At 36.4% G+C, this 14,237-nt stretch overlaps 1 protein-coding gene across 1 annotated transcript in view; it reads left to right on the top strand.

Moving 5' to 3' along the window:
* LOC149837164 (ARM repeat superfamily protein) overlaps nucleotides 1-8,298 on the top strand; it is a 69,833-nt gene extending 61,535 nt beyond the window's left edge. The window contains 2 exon segments of the mRNA XM_090005862.1: nucleotides 5,203-5,418; nucleotides 7,483-8,298. Of these exon segments, the coding sequence (XP_089861988.1) occupies nucleotides 5,203-5,418; nucleotides 7,483-8,130 (864 nt within the window). The 3' untranslated portion in view covers nucleotides 8,131-8,298.
* The last annotated feature ends 5,939 nt before the right edge of the window (nucleotides 8,299-14,237 follow it).

Genomic DNA, 14,237 nt, shown 5'->3' with positions numbered 1-14,237 from the left:
TTTAGGGTTGAGAATGTAAACAATTATAGTCTGCCTATAGATGTTGCGCAAAGAAGCACAAACCTTTTTACTGTTGATTGAAAAACACACAAATACAAGTTCGGGAATGATATAATAGTGAATGCTGGACTTGTTAAAATATGATGTATATATATCTATATATATAGATTACGACACATACACATATATATTATCATATATATGTCTATGTGTCTATCTACATATATAAATATATATTTATTTTGTAATACCCAATAGGGGTAATTCTGTCATTTCACTTGTACACGCATATCCTAGATATGCTTTCTTTTCTTTTTTCCTTTTATTCTTTTTCCTTTTTTACTTTTTACTTTTTCTTTTTTTTTATTGTTTGAGAGGGGTCCACATAGAGTCGTTGGACCCCTCCAACGGTCATAAATATGACCGTTGGAGGGGCTCCAACGACTCTATGGGAGCCCCTCCTTGGGTCCCTTGCTGTGTATAAATAAGGGGCATGGCCCCATGTATTCTTTAAGCTTCTTATGAAGCATTTCATGAGTGAAATATATTTTTTTACCTCTTTGTGAGCTTGACCACTTTTTGTGGTTTATTTTGCCCATTAGTGGCCTCTTGTGTATGTGCTTGCTTCCGTGCTCTCTCTTGGAGATTTCACCTCTCTCATTTGGCACTTCATTACAGGACTACAACAGCAAGATATATAAAAAAAACGAATATGAACGTCTAGCAATATATATATATATATACATGGAATACAAAGGAAACGATTCGGACTAGTGCAAGTTGTATATATTAAAAGGAAAAATCACAACTTAGATTGGATGAGGATTATCTGATATAACTTATTGACTTAGGGACAAAAGACAGATAGCATTAAGTTAAAAAAAAATCAGAATAGAGGAATGATAATGACGTGGAATTAAGGAGGATTTACGGCAGAGGTTTAAGGAAAAGAGTACCAGAAATTTTACCGACAGGGATTTAAAAGACAGTATGACAGGAAACGAAGATGAATCGAAAAAAAACTTCCTTCTTCAGATCTCGCTAAACGTTTCTCTGGTAGGGTTCCGCAACCGCATCTTTGATACCATATGAGATGTCTTGAGAAGTCTTTACCACAGTCCAAGCTGCACAGAAAACAGAAAAAATAGAGAAGAGAGAGAGAGAGAGAGAGAGAGAGAGAGAGAGAGAGAGAGAGAGAGAGAGAGAGAGAGAGAGAGATGCACAATGGCTGGGGCGGCTGAAGCACACACAACCTCCAAGCCCTAATTGTTATAAAGTAAAAACAATTTTACAATAGGATGATATTACAGAAATGCCATTAATGAAAATGATGTCTAGACGTCTACAGCATTGTGCGTATGGATCTGGATCCAGATCCATACGCATGCTCTATTTTAACACTATGTTCCTACAAAGGCTCCACTTATCTGGTACAAGTGACCTAGACTTCACAAGTTCAAAACCCATGGAGACTATTCCTTGCCACAAGGTTGAAGCTAGGTGTACTTCTTAGTGGGCAGGGGGACCTTAAGGGTTTTATTAGCTGGGGGCTTACCAATGTGCGATCGGTGGTTAAGAAGGTTTTTCTTTTGACCTAGCCCAAAAAAAAATTACTTGTACAAGACTTGACCATGGAATTCTTGTCCAAATATATAATCATGAGAATTTGGCTTATATAACCATGAGTATGTGGCTCAGTCATAAAGCAGGGGTTTTGATTGTTCTATAAACGGAATTTCAGAGGCTATATCACAATGTCATACTTGATTTCCCTTTTCCATTCATTATTTAAATTTTGGAAGACTAGCTTAGCAATTTTCATTACAAGGCATTGAGGTATGAGACACGGATAAGGTGCAAATGGGTCGGATATGAGCTGGGTCATATCAGATCTGAACTTGGATCTGAAAACATAAAATAGATCCAAATCCAAGTCTAGATTTGAATGATATTTGATGAGGTAAGGTAGAACTCGAAACCAAAACAAATATGATAATATTGGCCCCCCAAAAAACAAAAATTTTCACGTAAGAATGCTACCACATCTGATTTTATATGAATCTACAACAGGAAATGCTATCTTGGATTTGGATTGAATAAATGACAAACCCAATCTATACAGACCCCTAGATATAGGATTTTCTCTCATCCTTTTTCTTGAGATCTAAGAACCAGTTTTAAGAAAATGATACTAACCATATTGGTTTTGTATGAATTGCAATACGTCAAGTCAATCCGAAGTTGGCATCTAGCTTGGGCAACCCGAGATCCAATGCCATCTACTTGCGATTGAATAGGTAAGATGGGGTATGGATCATCAGGATACTGTCCATTGTCCAATGAACTGCATCCACCTCAGGAAAGATGATGGCCACGGAATCTCATTGGGGAGATTTTTTCTTAGGCAAGGAAAAGTTATTTGCTGGACAATTTTTTTCAGGAAAGTATTCTCATTGTATTTCTTGAATACTATTAGGGGTGGGCATCAGGCCGGCCCGGCCTGATGCCCACTAATGGACCGGGCCGGCCAGGTCAACGGGTCGAGTTTTGGCCCAGTTCTTAACGTGCTTGGGTTTGAAGAGAAGCCCATTGGCCCAAACAGCCAATAGGGATGGCAGTGGATCGGGGCGGAGGCGGGGGACAAGGTCTCCACCCCCGCCCCATCTCAAAATTCTACCCTCCGTCCCCACCTTCATCCATGCACGGGTTTTGATTTTAACCTCTATGCCCGCCTCCGTCCCCGTTTCATGCCCTCCATCCTCGGTCCAAATGAAGCGAGGCGGGGTCTCGTTTCTCCCCAGTCCACTAACATCCCTAAAGGTATTTTAGTTATTTTACTAACGGGGATTGGGGACGGGGCGGTGCAGGGTGGGGGGAAGTGTAAGTCCATCCCCGCCTCCATCTCTACATGGGTTTTGATTTTAACCTCCATCCCTGTTTCATGTCCTCCATCCTCGAACCAATCGGGGCGAGGCGGGGCCCCGTTTTCCCGCAGTCCACTGCCATATCTAAGAGAGAGAGAGAGAGAGAGAGAGAGAGAGAGAGAGAGAGAGAGAGAGAGAGAGAGAGAGAGAGAGAGAGAGCTCATACCTGAAAACATCCATCGCGCCAAAGCTAGAGGTCGCTGAAAATAGCCGCACATCGCCGAGTTTCGTCGGAGCCGAGCCCTAGGGTCGTCGGAGGTGGAGTTGAGAATGAGAGAGAAGAGAGAGGGTTTTTGACTTTCCCTTTTATAATGGCAAATGACCATTATAACCTTTAAAAAAAGGTTTTCTTTTGTTTTTTGGTAAAATTAAAGAATACAAAGGGCAAAACAAGCATTACAGGGAAGCGAGCTTCCCATTACGGGGAAGCACACTCCCTATCAATTGGGAAAGCGCGCTTCCAATTTTAAACCTGTGCTTCCCCTGACGTTTTGGAAGCACCGTGTTTTGCTCTTCCGAACTGTCTCGAGGAAGCACACTTCCTAATGTCTAGGGGCGCTTTCAGTAACCCTGGTCCCAACTTGAATATATTGGGTCATGTTTGGGTGCAAATTTTAGACCTGTTTCAAAAATCAGTTCTGATGAAACCTGTACCGGATCAAACTGATACATTTTCCCCCTAGTAGTTGCTGATTTGTTTAATTTTGAAGTTGAAAACATAATCAAACTTTGAAGATGAAAGGTTAAATCAAGCTTAAATGGGACATGCTCTCTTGCAGTGTTAAATTATATGTAAGGGTATAAATCATATTATAATGTTTATATACTTCTCAGTAATCTGAAATATCCAAAACAAGGATTGTATCTTGGAAATTTCACTGCTGTTGTGTGTGTGTGTGTGCTGCATGTGTTTTAACTTTTAACCCTCCTTTTGATGCTAACCAGGAACTAAGCATTTGTATTGGGGCATGGAGGGAAGTTCGATGATGTCTAAATTTCAGGTGAGGCTGGTGATGATGAACTTTCTTTTTTTGAAGCAGAATCTGAATATTGGATTTGAGGAATGAGGATATAGCTCTTGCCGGGCCTGATCCAAGAATGGCAATTTTTCTGTGAAACCCTTCTCCTCTTTCCTTTTCGAGCCTATTTGATCTTACCTAAAAAGTCGCTCAGGGTTCACGGTCATAAGTGAGAGCTCTAGCATTTAGGTGTTTAGTTGCTTAGAATGCAGTATAGGGCTGTCGATGAGATGAATGTGTGGAGCTTGATCTGTTCGAGCTCAGCTTTGATTAGCTCCAGAACCAGCTTGACCTCCTGCTCCTGCTTGTGGCAAGCCTAGTGAAGTTCAAGTCCATGAGCTTAGTTACAAGTATGCAGTGCAACCAACTGACCTAGCACATTACTTTGATATAAAAGATACATACAATATATATATATATATACACACACAATTGCTGTAACCAGCCTAGATGAGCCCACCGCCCAACGGAGCAGAATACCATTTGTTCATGCTTGTCTCATTTATACTAAACAAGCTGCTCATGGTTTAGCATGAGAGACTGCTTGATGAGTTTGTGCAAACTTTTTGGGAGCCGACCCATAATCATCTCGGTTTGTTTACTAGCCCTAGTTCTTATTCATGATAATCTGTTACCTTTGGCTAAACCAATGTTACGAGATGTTCCCTTTGTCACTAGGACTCCTGGGAACCCACACCAAACTGGCTTCTGTTGCTTAGTACTGGCTTATGAACTCTTAAGAGAGGAAGTAAATGGGTATTGGTTTGATTATGGTTGATCATGAATGTCTATAGTATCAAGGCTGGCTGGAGACCAATGTGAAAAAAAGAAAAAAAAAATCGGAAGCAATGCCAATCATCTGTGCTGGCAGTTTGTATTTTGCAAGGTGAGTAATAGAAGCTGCTTCTGCCTACTTTCCATGTTTGATAACTGATTCGATGGGATCAAAGTTTCAAACCTAGTTCATTCCTGATAGTGGAGACACTTCATCGTCATTGTCTTTCTTCTTTTTCAGTTAATTTTCATCTTTGTATCTTGACTTAATATTAGGTTTCACTTTTAATTTTTGGAAGAAAACTCTTGGCATATCTAATTCATATGCTTACACTCTGATTACTATTCTAGAACAGTTTTTTTGTGATAGTGTGCAAGTTATGAATAGGTGTTTTTCATAACAGATCTATAGATAGTGTTAGGTTTTTTTTTATTATCTTTTTTGCCCCCATAAGTTATTGTTCTGTTTACTGAAAATGGTTTAGGATGGAATTGCTGCCCTTGAAATGGTGGAAAAAGCTTATACGTGTGAAAAGAAAACAAATGAAGAAATTGAACAAGTGGTTCAGTTGTTCTCCCTGCATGATCTACAAGACATTTTGGATGCTTCAAATGAAGGAGTTGATGAAAACAGATTGCTTCCTGCAATGAACAAGATATGGCCGTATCTGGTTGTTTGCCTGAAACATGCAAATCCAGTGGTATATAATTTGACAATCCTACTTGGTTCATTAATTCTCTTTGACTTTGTTTTTTTCTGGCTGCATCTATGTTCATCTCTCTTCTCCCTCAGTTCTTATGTGACAAATTATACCCTTCTGCTCTTATATTTTACTAGAATATAGCTCTGATTTTCTGCAAATACTTATGGTACTTTGTGTGCTTCTATAGAACCTTCCTTTGAACCTACCATAATTTACCAAATGCATTAGTTTTTCATGCCTATGGCTCTATGTGAGAGCCTTTGCGGTTTCCCAACACCTTCCGCTGTTTGGAAGCAGTGCATTGTGGTTTCCCCAACACTCTTTGTTGTTTTTGGACATAGTTGTGTTGCCAAAACATTGTGAATTTGTAAGCTCAACACCACATTTCAGCACCATTCATAGGAGAATGCTTTCTTCAATTCCATTCCCCAACACTGCATTTTAACCTCATATTTTGGCAACACATGGAAAAATTGCTTCCATCATACTGAAAGGCTCCCAAACAGAGCCTAAATATTTTTCCTGTTACTACAAATTCTAGGCTGAGCCTAAATGTTTGACCCATCATTACGAAGCTGAGATTCTGCAAACTGCATTTATGTTGCATGTTGTACACTTGATGACCTTCGGAAGATTGAGCCTGATAGTAGGGCTGTTAACTGGTTGAGTAGAGCTTGCCTTTTGAGTTTTTGAGGTCTTGCAAGTTTGAGGCCTTGTACGAGTAGCCAACTTGTTACATTCTTTTTCTTGAGTAAATGTTTTTTGTCATTTCAAATTCTAGTCTGAGCTTCCTAAACATTTGACCCAGCTCCTCAAGTGTGAGTGTTTATGGTGAATGTTTTACACTTATGACCTTTCACCTGACTGTAGGACTGAATTGGTGAGCCTTGTCTAGGCCTGACACTGGTCTTATAATATCTATGGACCCATTAAAGAATTCCCAATTAGGACCTGCATGGTCTGAGTAGTAAATGGACCTGGATCTGGTTTGGAGGTTTATAAAACCAGGTCAAGTTCAACCATGGATCTGATTAAGATAGTATGTTTTTTTTTGTTAAATAGGGGTTATACCTGATTAACTGTGTGTCTTACCTTTCTAGTTAAAAAGCACAGATAGGTGACTTACGTGCTGGTCAGTACCTAGGTGCAGGTGATAGTATATAAAATTTGTTTTACTTATTGTTAAAAAGGATTTATACTCACTTTCTTAACTTTTCAATTTTTGTTTTTTTACATTTTTGAATAGTTATAAATTGATGTATCTATTTGGGTTCTAGGCAGCATCTAGGCAGTAGTGAGCCTGGTACTTAAGCATTGCCCAGTGCTTTTGACTGCATAGGTCTTAGGTCCAAATCCAGATCTAGACCTCCCTGAGCCAAGTCCAATTGAACATGAAGCAGCCAAGATTGGATTTGATTCCAGACTTAGCTGGTTCCAGAACAGGTTCAATTGAATCAACCCATTGACAGCCATACGTGACTGAGCCAAGTCCAATTGAACATGAAGCAGCCAAGATTGGATTTGATTCCAGACTTAGCTGGTTCCAGCACAGGTTAAATTGAATTAACCCATTGACAGCCATACGTGACTGAGCCAAGTCCAATTGAACATGAAGCAGCCAAGATTGGATTTGATTCCAGACTTAGCTGGTTTCAGCACAGGTTCAATTGAATCAAACCATTGACAGCCATACGTGACTGGGCCCATGACAACAATTGAGTAGGAAGAATCCTACTTATTTTTACCTGATCTTGGACACTGGTATGTAATGTGAATCACCTTGACCAATGTTGCAACAGGTGATTTTCATTCTACTCTGTGGGTGTGGCGTTGTGTTGGGTCAACAAAATTTCACTTGGGTGGAAGTGAGTTTGAATTATGAAATATAAGAGCTCCTATAAAAATCTTAAGTCTCGTGCTCTTTCATACGTTGATTTTTCATCCTCTTTTAATGTGCTGTGTTAAGAACTCATGTACACTTATAAGGCATGCCATCCATCAGGACGTTGGTATCATTGTTTTGGGTTAGCAAGAAGTGACCGCATTACATTATTCATGCAGGCTGTAAAAAGATGCTTGAGGACAGTGAGTGTTGTAGTGCAGGTGTGTGGTGGTGATTTTTTCATTCGCCGTTTTCACAGTGATGGCTCGTTCCTTTGGAAACTGCTCACCACCAGCACCATTCACAGTAGAAGACCCTCAAAAAAGGAAGGGCCAATATTGCTTCCGTACAGAAAAACACAGGCTATATCTGCTGATGAATCAACAGCTGAAGTCTCTACTCTAAAGGTGCAAGAAGCAGCCCTCAACATGATAGCAGACGTTGCTGGAAATAAGAGAAGTGATTCTGCGTTAAAGGGCATCTTCAAGAAGGTCAGCAGCCTGGTTGTGGGGATTGCTTGCGGTGGCTCAGATGCTTTGCAGAATGCTGCTTTGAATGCTTTAACTTCTCTTACGTGCATCGATCCAGATTTCATATGGGTTCTTTTAGCTGATATTGTTTACTCATCCGGAAAGTGTATCCCTTCCCCACCTACCTCAGATTTTCCTGAGGTTTCTGATCTTCTTCCTCCCCACTCTTCTACCACAGAGTATCTATTTATGCAGTATGGGGGGGAGGTTAGTTTTGAAGTTCAACTTCCCAAGGCAGAAAAGTTGTTCCGCAAGCTAGTTTCTGAGGTTTTCCCCTTCCAATCAATGTACATTTAAAATGCAAATATAATTACAGCATGTGTTTCAGAAACGTCTTGGGAAACAGGAAACGTATGTGTGTGTATGGTGCTATTAAAGGCATGAAACTATTTACATATTTTTTAGATTTTTTATTTTATTTTTTGTAAATTGGACCTCATGGATGTGATGTACAAGTTATGTTTAGTAGAGTTTTGAATCATGTGACCGACATGTAAGCATGTTTTTTAAGGGTTTCAAAAATCAAAGGCGCTTAATGCACTAAAATTTCACAACTCAAAAGGTCATATTTTTAGATAGAAATAACATGAAGGCCTGATCCTAAGTAAAATAAGTTATGGTTCACTTGCTTGCAAGATCATTGTTGTAGGAATTCAATGTCCCCCTTGCCCGTAATAGATAACACCTAGCTTCAGCCTCTCAACAAGAGATGTGCATCAGCTGATTTCGAACTCATAATGTCCCTTCAGCCTGATGGCATTCACAAGTCACCCCTACTACATGAACATAGCCATTATGGGTATGTATAACATAAATCAAGTCCTAGTAGGTTTGGTGCACCCACAAACCACCGAAAGGAAGATGAATGGAGCCAAACTCTTTGTTTGATAGTCTAGCTGGTGTTAGGCAGACCTTCACCAGTTATGCTCATACCATTGGGATTTGAACTTGCAACGTTCCAACACAAGGTAACGTGCACTAACAGCTCCTACCAAATAAGCGAGCCCCGGTTGGTGAATGGAGCCAAACTCTTGCTTTTTCATGGATTACATAGTAGAATTAATTTCCCTCAGGTCTTTTCATTTTTATTTATTGAGGGGAAACCTTGGTTCAGGTGGCCGGTGTCAGGAGAGATTGATGCTTTGCTGTATGACCCGCCTCCAAGCGGGTCGGTGAAAAAGTTCAGTTCCCAATTTCAACTTTGACCAAATAGGGGGTGCAAATACCAACAAGGGCTCCGCTTATCCAATGCACGTTACCTTGTGTTGGGATGTTGCAAGTTCGAATCCCAAGTATAGTTGTATAACTGGTAGGTGTCTGCCTAACCCCAGCTTTCTGTGTCAAAAAAAAAGTAGGGATGCATATCTATTGAATTTAGTTAGATACCTAATCGTATCAATGAAAACACGAAAAAGGAAAACATCTCCATCATTTGTGAGAACCTTTATGTTCCACATCCAACCTTCATTCCAATGAACTGAAGATACTGTTGTTTAGCATGCACGACAAACTCAAATATTGCATTCAAAAGCATAAAAAAATATAAGTACACTGCAGTGCATAGGGACACCGCAGTCCTCGCGTAGCATTGTCCATGTGATCACATGTATTTTGTATGAGGACACACTACCAGAGGATTATTACATGTTTTTTCATAGTTGAATCATATAAAGCTAAATATAATGCATATTCATTCATTTTGATGATAGATAATGTCACACACATTGTTTTATACTTGTCTATCCAGTAAAAGTGGTTCGTAAAGCAAGGCGGCCTAAGATGAAGAGATAAAAAATATAACATATGGATGTTGTGCCATACATGTGCAGTGTATGTGGTTAGGTTGGCCATGTGAAAGCATGCATAATATTATGTTAGATGCTTTGTAAAATATATATTTATTAAGAGTTGTTTAATAAATCATTTCTTTGCTTTTTTATATATTTTTAGTATTTTTTAATGAACTGCTCTAATATTTTGTCTTCTATGTATATCTTAGATAGTTTGCGATAAATACTTATAAACATAAAAAAAAACATAGTAGCAGAAATTAAACCAAACCCCATCATCACTCTCAAGCAAAAATCCAATTGTGGTATCTGAGGTATAATGAATGTTCTAAGTAATGTGTGTATACAGCCAGTGGTACTGACATGTATGTGCTTGTATAAAATTTTAATTGGTGATAAAAATATGCTAATAATGAAGAAAAAGTTATACATCAACAAAAAAAGGTGAAAGAGTATGAATTTGACAAAAAAAATCTATTGACAAGCAACATAAGTGTTAGGTTTGCACGTTCATTTGTTTGTTATTTTGTTACTTTTGTATAAAAACTCATTTGAATCTAACATGAATGTACCACATATTTTAATTATTTAACATCTAGTAAGATTTATAGAAAGATTCTAAGCAGCCTACAACAAGAACATGAAAACATGAGTAAAACTATCAAAGCGGTGTTTCTGTTATTTTTCTACACACTAATAAAAACTAACTATTAAACATTGATTGTTTACATTAAATGGTCACAACTAAAGGGCAACAAGATGGGGCAACTAAGTGCTTGAAAAACAGCGAATTGTCGTATCCTTTCTTTGAAGCTGACAATGTATCTATTGGATAACTTTGCATACTTATAAAATTTGAATTTCATGTACACAAAGACTTTAAACTCGATTTATATTGCAAATCTTAATTCCTATCAACTGGGGCAACTACTACTTAGTTTTTGGGAAAATGAACTTGAATGTGAAGGAGTTCATGTTGTACAATTTCATGTGGTCCACAACCTTTATGGATAAGAACATCAAAGAAATAATATGAGGACATTACTTATTCAATAATGTACTCATTTTTTTGCATATGCTTGTCAACTCATTTTTTTTTGCATGTGTTGCATGTTCATTTTTTTGCAGTGTGGTTTGGCTACGACTGTTATACCGATTAGTAATTACTTAAAAGAAAAATAAGTAATTACTTTGAACATGTTTGTTAACTCAATTAATACATGCACATATTCTTGACTTGGTATATGATTGTTACAGGTATGATTGTGGTATTTTTTTTTACTTTAACTGCAATATTTTGGTATAAACATGAAATTTAAGTTAACATATTCACATGTTTATATGTGATGTTTAGTTTAATTATTTAAGATGTAAACTATAGTTGTTTGCTAATATTCTTTTTTCTAGATTGATGTCATAAACTACAAGAAGCACATGATCAAATTCTATAAACACATAAAGAATGAGGCTTTAAAGGATGCAAAAAAGAAGGTTGAGGAAACAAAAAACGAAAATGAACTGCAACATAACACGAGGTACAAAGGCCAATGAAAAGGCAGAAGTTGAGGAGACATCAGTCAAATATTAAGAATGTAAATTATAAGTTTAAATTTTGAATGTCCTTTAAATATTCTATGTTTTGTAAATTATATTTTGTAAGTTTTGGATGTTCTTTAAACTATGAACGATGGTTCTGCAAATTTTGTATGTTTAACTTCATTCCTGGTTTAATGTTTTACAAATTCTGTTTGCTTTCTTTATGTTTACATTTAAGTTGTTTTCCTGAAATGAATTTTGTATGTTTAACATCATTCTATGTTTAATGTTCTGCAATTTTTTTTTGCTTTATACAAATTTTGTATATTTATATTTAGAAGGAAAATCATATATTCAGGAAAAAATTATAAATTTAAGAGTAAATTTGCATATGCAGGAGGAAATTTACATATGTAAGAGGAAATTTGTATATGTTTGTAGAACATTTAATGTTTACAGAACATATCCGCATTTAGAAGGAACATATTCACATGTATTCACATATTCAAGAGAAAACCTAAAAATTTCTCAGTAATATGTTGACAGAAATCTGCATGTGGTTTTAGAAGGAATTTACATATGCTTCTCTATATCCTCAGTTGTGATTTTCACAAATCGCATATCCGGATATGTGATTTTCTCAAATGTAGACAAAATTTTGTAAATACATGTAGAAGGATCATATCATATCTGCATAAGTTCACATAATCAAGAGAAAATTATAAATTTAAGAGTAAAATTGCATATATAGGAGGAAATTCACATATGTTTAACTTCATTCCATGTTTAATGTTTTGCAAACTCCTCATCCTTGCAACATTATTGCAAAAGATTTAGGTTTAAATGCACATCTTTTGTTAAAATTGCATACTAGGAAAATCACATATTTTTTGTTACGAAAGTCCTTATGTTCCACAAATATTCTTCACTTTTTCGCAAAACTTTTTTTTGAAGTTTTTTATCATTGCAACTCTTTGCTGCAAAAGATTTAGGTTAGAACATATATCTTTTATTGAAATTGCATAATTGAAAAATCACATATTTTTTGTTGTGAAGTCTCGAAAGTCCTTATGTTTCCCAAATATTCGACATTTTTTACAAATTTTTTTTGTGGAGTTCCCTATCCTCACAACTCCTTGTTACAAAAAATTTAGGTTAAAATCACATATCTTTTGTAATAATCGCATATGAGGAAAAACACAGTTTTTTTTTGCAAAAATTAGGAAAGTCCTTATGTTCTGTAAATGTATGCGAAAAATCGCATATTTAGGAAGAATTTTGCAAATATATAAGGAAAATCGCATATATTTGACATTTTTTTGTAAATTATGTTTATGTACATTATATTTTTACGAACGTCCTTATACTTGCATATATTTATCATTTTTTTGTACATTCTATTTTTACGGACTTCCTCATCCTCGCAAACATTTATCATTTTTGCCATTTTTTTTTGCAAACTCCTCATACCTCACAAATTTAGGTCATTGTTCACCAATTATTTTTGCAGACTTCTTCATCCAAATATTGGTTATTTTTCTGTACATTTTGTTTTTTAGGACTTCCTTATCCTCACAAAACATTGTCATTTTTTGCCAATCTTTTTTGCAGACTTTCTTACACCTCACAAATATAGATCATTGGTCACAAATTATTTTTGCGGACTTCCTTATCCTAACAAATACTGGTCACTTTTTGTACATCATGTTTTTGCGGACTTCCTCATCCTCATAAATATTTATCGTTTTTTGCCAATCTATTTGGAGAACTTCCTTATACCACACAAATTTAGGACATTGTTCACCAATTTTTTTTGCAGACTTCTTAATCTTTGCAAGCAATGGTCATTTTTTGTAAATTCTGGTTTTGAAGACTTCCTCATCCTTGCAAATTTAGGTCATTGTTCGCTAATTATTTTTGCAGACTTCTTGATCCTCACAAATTTACAATTTTACCTGCTCAATTCAAATTGATAACATTTACATAATTCACTTGTTTACAATTAAAATTTACAATAAATATGCAAATCACCTGTTGCATTCAAATTCACAATACTTACACATTTCACTTATTACATTCATATTGACAACATTTATATAATTCACCTATTATATTCAAATTCACATGTTTACAATTAAAATTTACATCGCATACATAATTCACTTGTGAGTACCCAACACTCTTTGATCAGTCACCTCTTCGCTATGTGATTGAATCCATATTGCAACACGTAGAAATTTAGAAAGATAATCATGTCTTAGGGGTCTTCCAATAGATGTGTGCTCCTATATCCAAACCTGCAATGATTAATACAATAATTAACAAAGATTAATATACAATATAATACATCAACCATGTTAAATAATTTTTGAATATAAATCAAAAGTTTAGGTTAATGAAAGAATAAATACCGCCTACAACACTAACATGCCGAACATATTTTTTCTTTCACTCATCATGCTACTCAAACTTGTGTGCAAGTGAGGCTGCTCCCCATGTATATTGATCGAAAAGATTCAGGTCTTATAACAATTCAATATACGATTAATGGGTCGACTTTATACTAGTATCGATGAATAAGCATGTGCTAAAAAAGTAGGGCAAAAATGCTCTCACTTCGTTGTCTACCCTACTACCACCCTTTCCTCCAACACATGCTAGCTCTCCTTCAAATACATCATCCTTCAATCCCAAATAAAGATCACACATGTAATTGAAATCTCCCTACTGATATCCACTCATTGGCTCCCCATGACACTTAAATCCAATGATTCATGCCACGTCTTCTAACGTGATAGTCATCTTAAGATCTCTACACTGAAGTGTATTATTGTCAAATTCTAGAACTGTACAATGACCTCTAAGAGGGGTGGCCGATGTTCCATGGTATGGTTCTAAGAATTTTTTAGAATGCATCCTATGCATTTTAAAACATAATAAAGAACAATATTCTCTTGAACTTAACATAATGCTTATAAACAAAACCAAATTGTTAATAGACATTATTATTGATAATAGAGAAAATAATAGTTCATGCTTCACACACACACACACACACACACACACACACACACATAT

This window comes from Nuphar pumila, chromosome 5, assembly GCF_984573655.1.
Source record: "Nuphar pumila chromosome 5, dmNupPumi1.hap1.1, whole genome shotgun sequence".
Taxonomy (NCBI): Eukaryota; Viridiplantae; Streptophyta; class Magnoliopsida; order Nymphaeales; family Nymphaeaceae; genus Nuphar; species Nuphar pumila.
The sequence above is the reverse complement of the archived record's forward strand: the minus strand, read 5'-3'. Positions and strand labels throughout refer to the sequence as shown.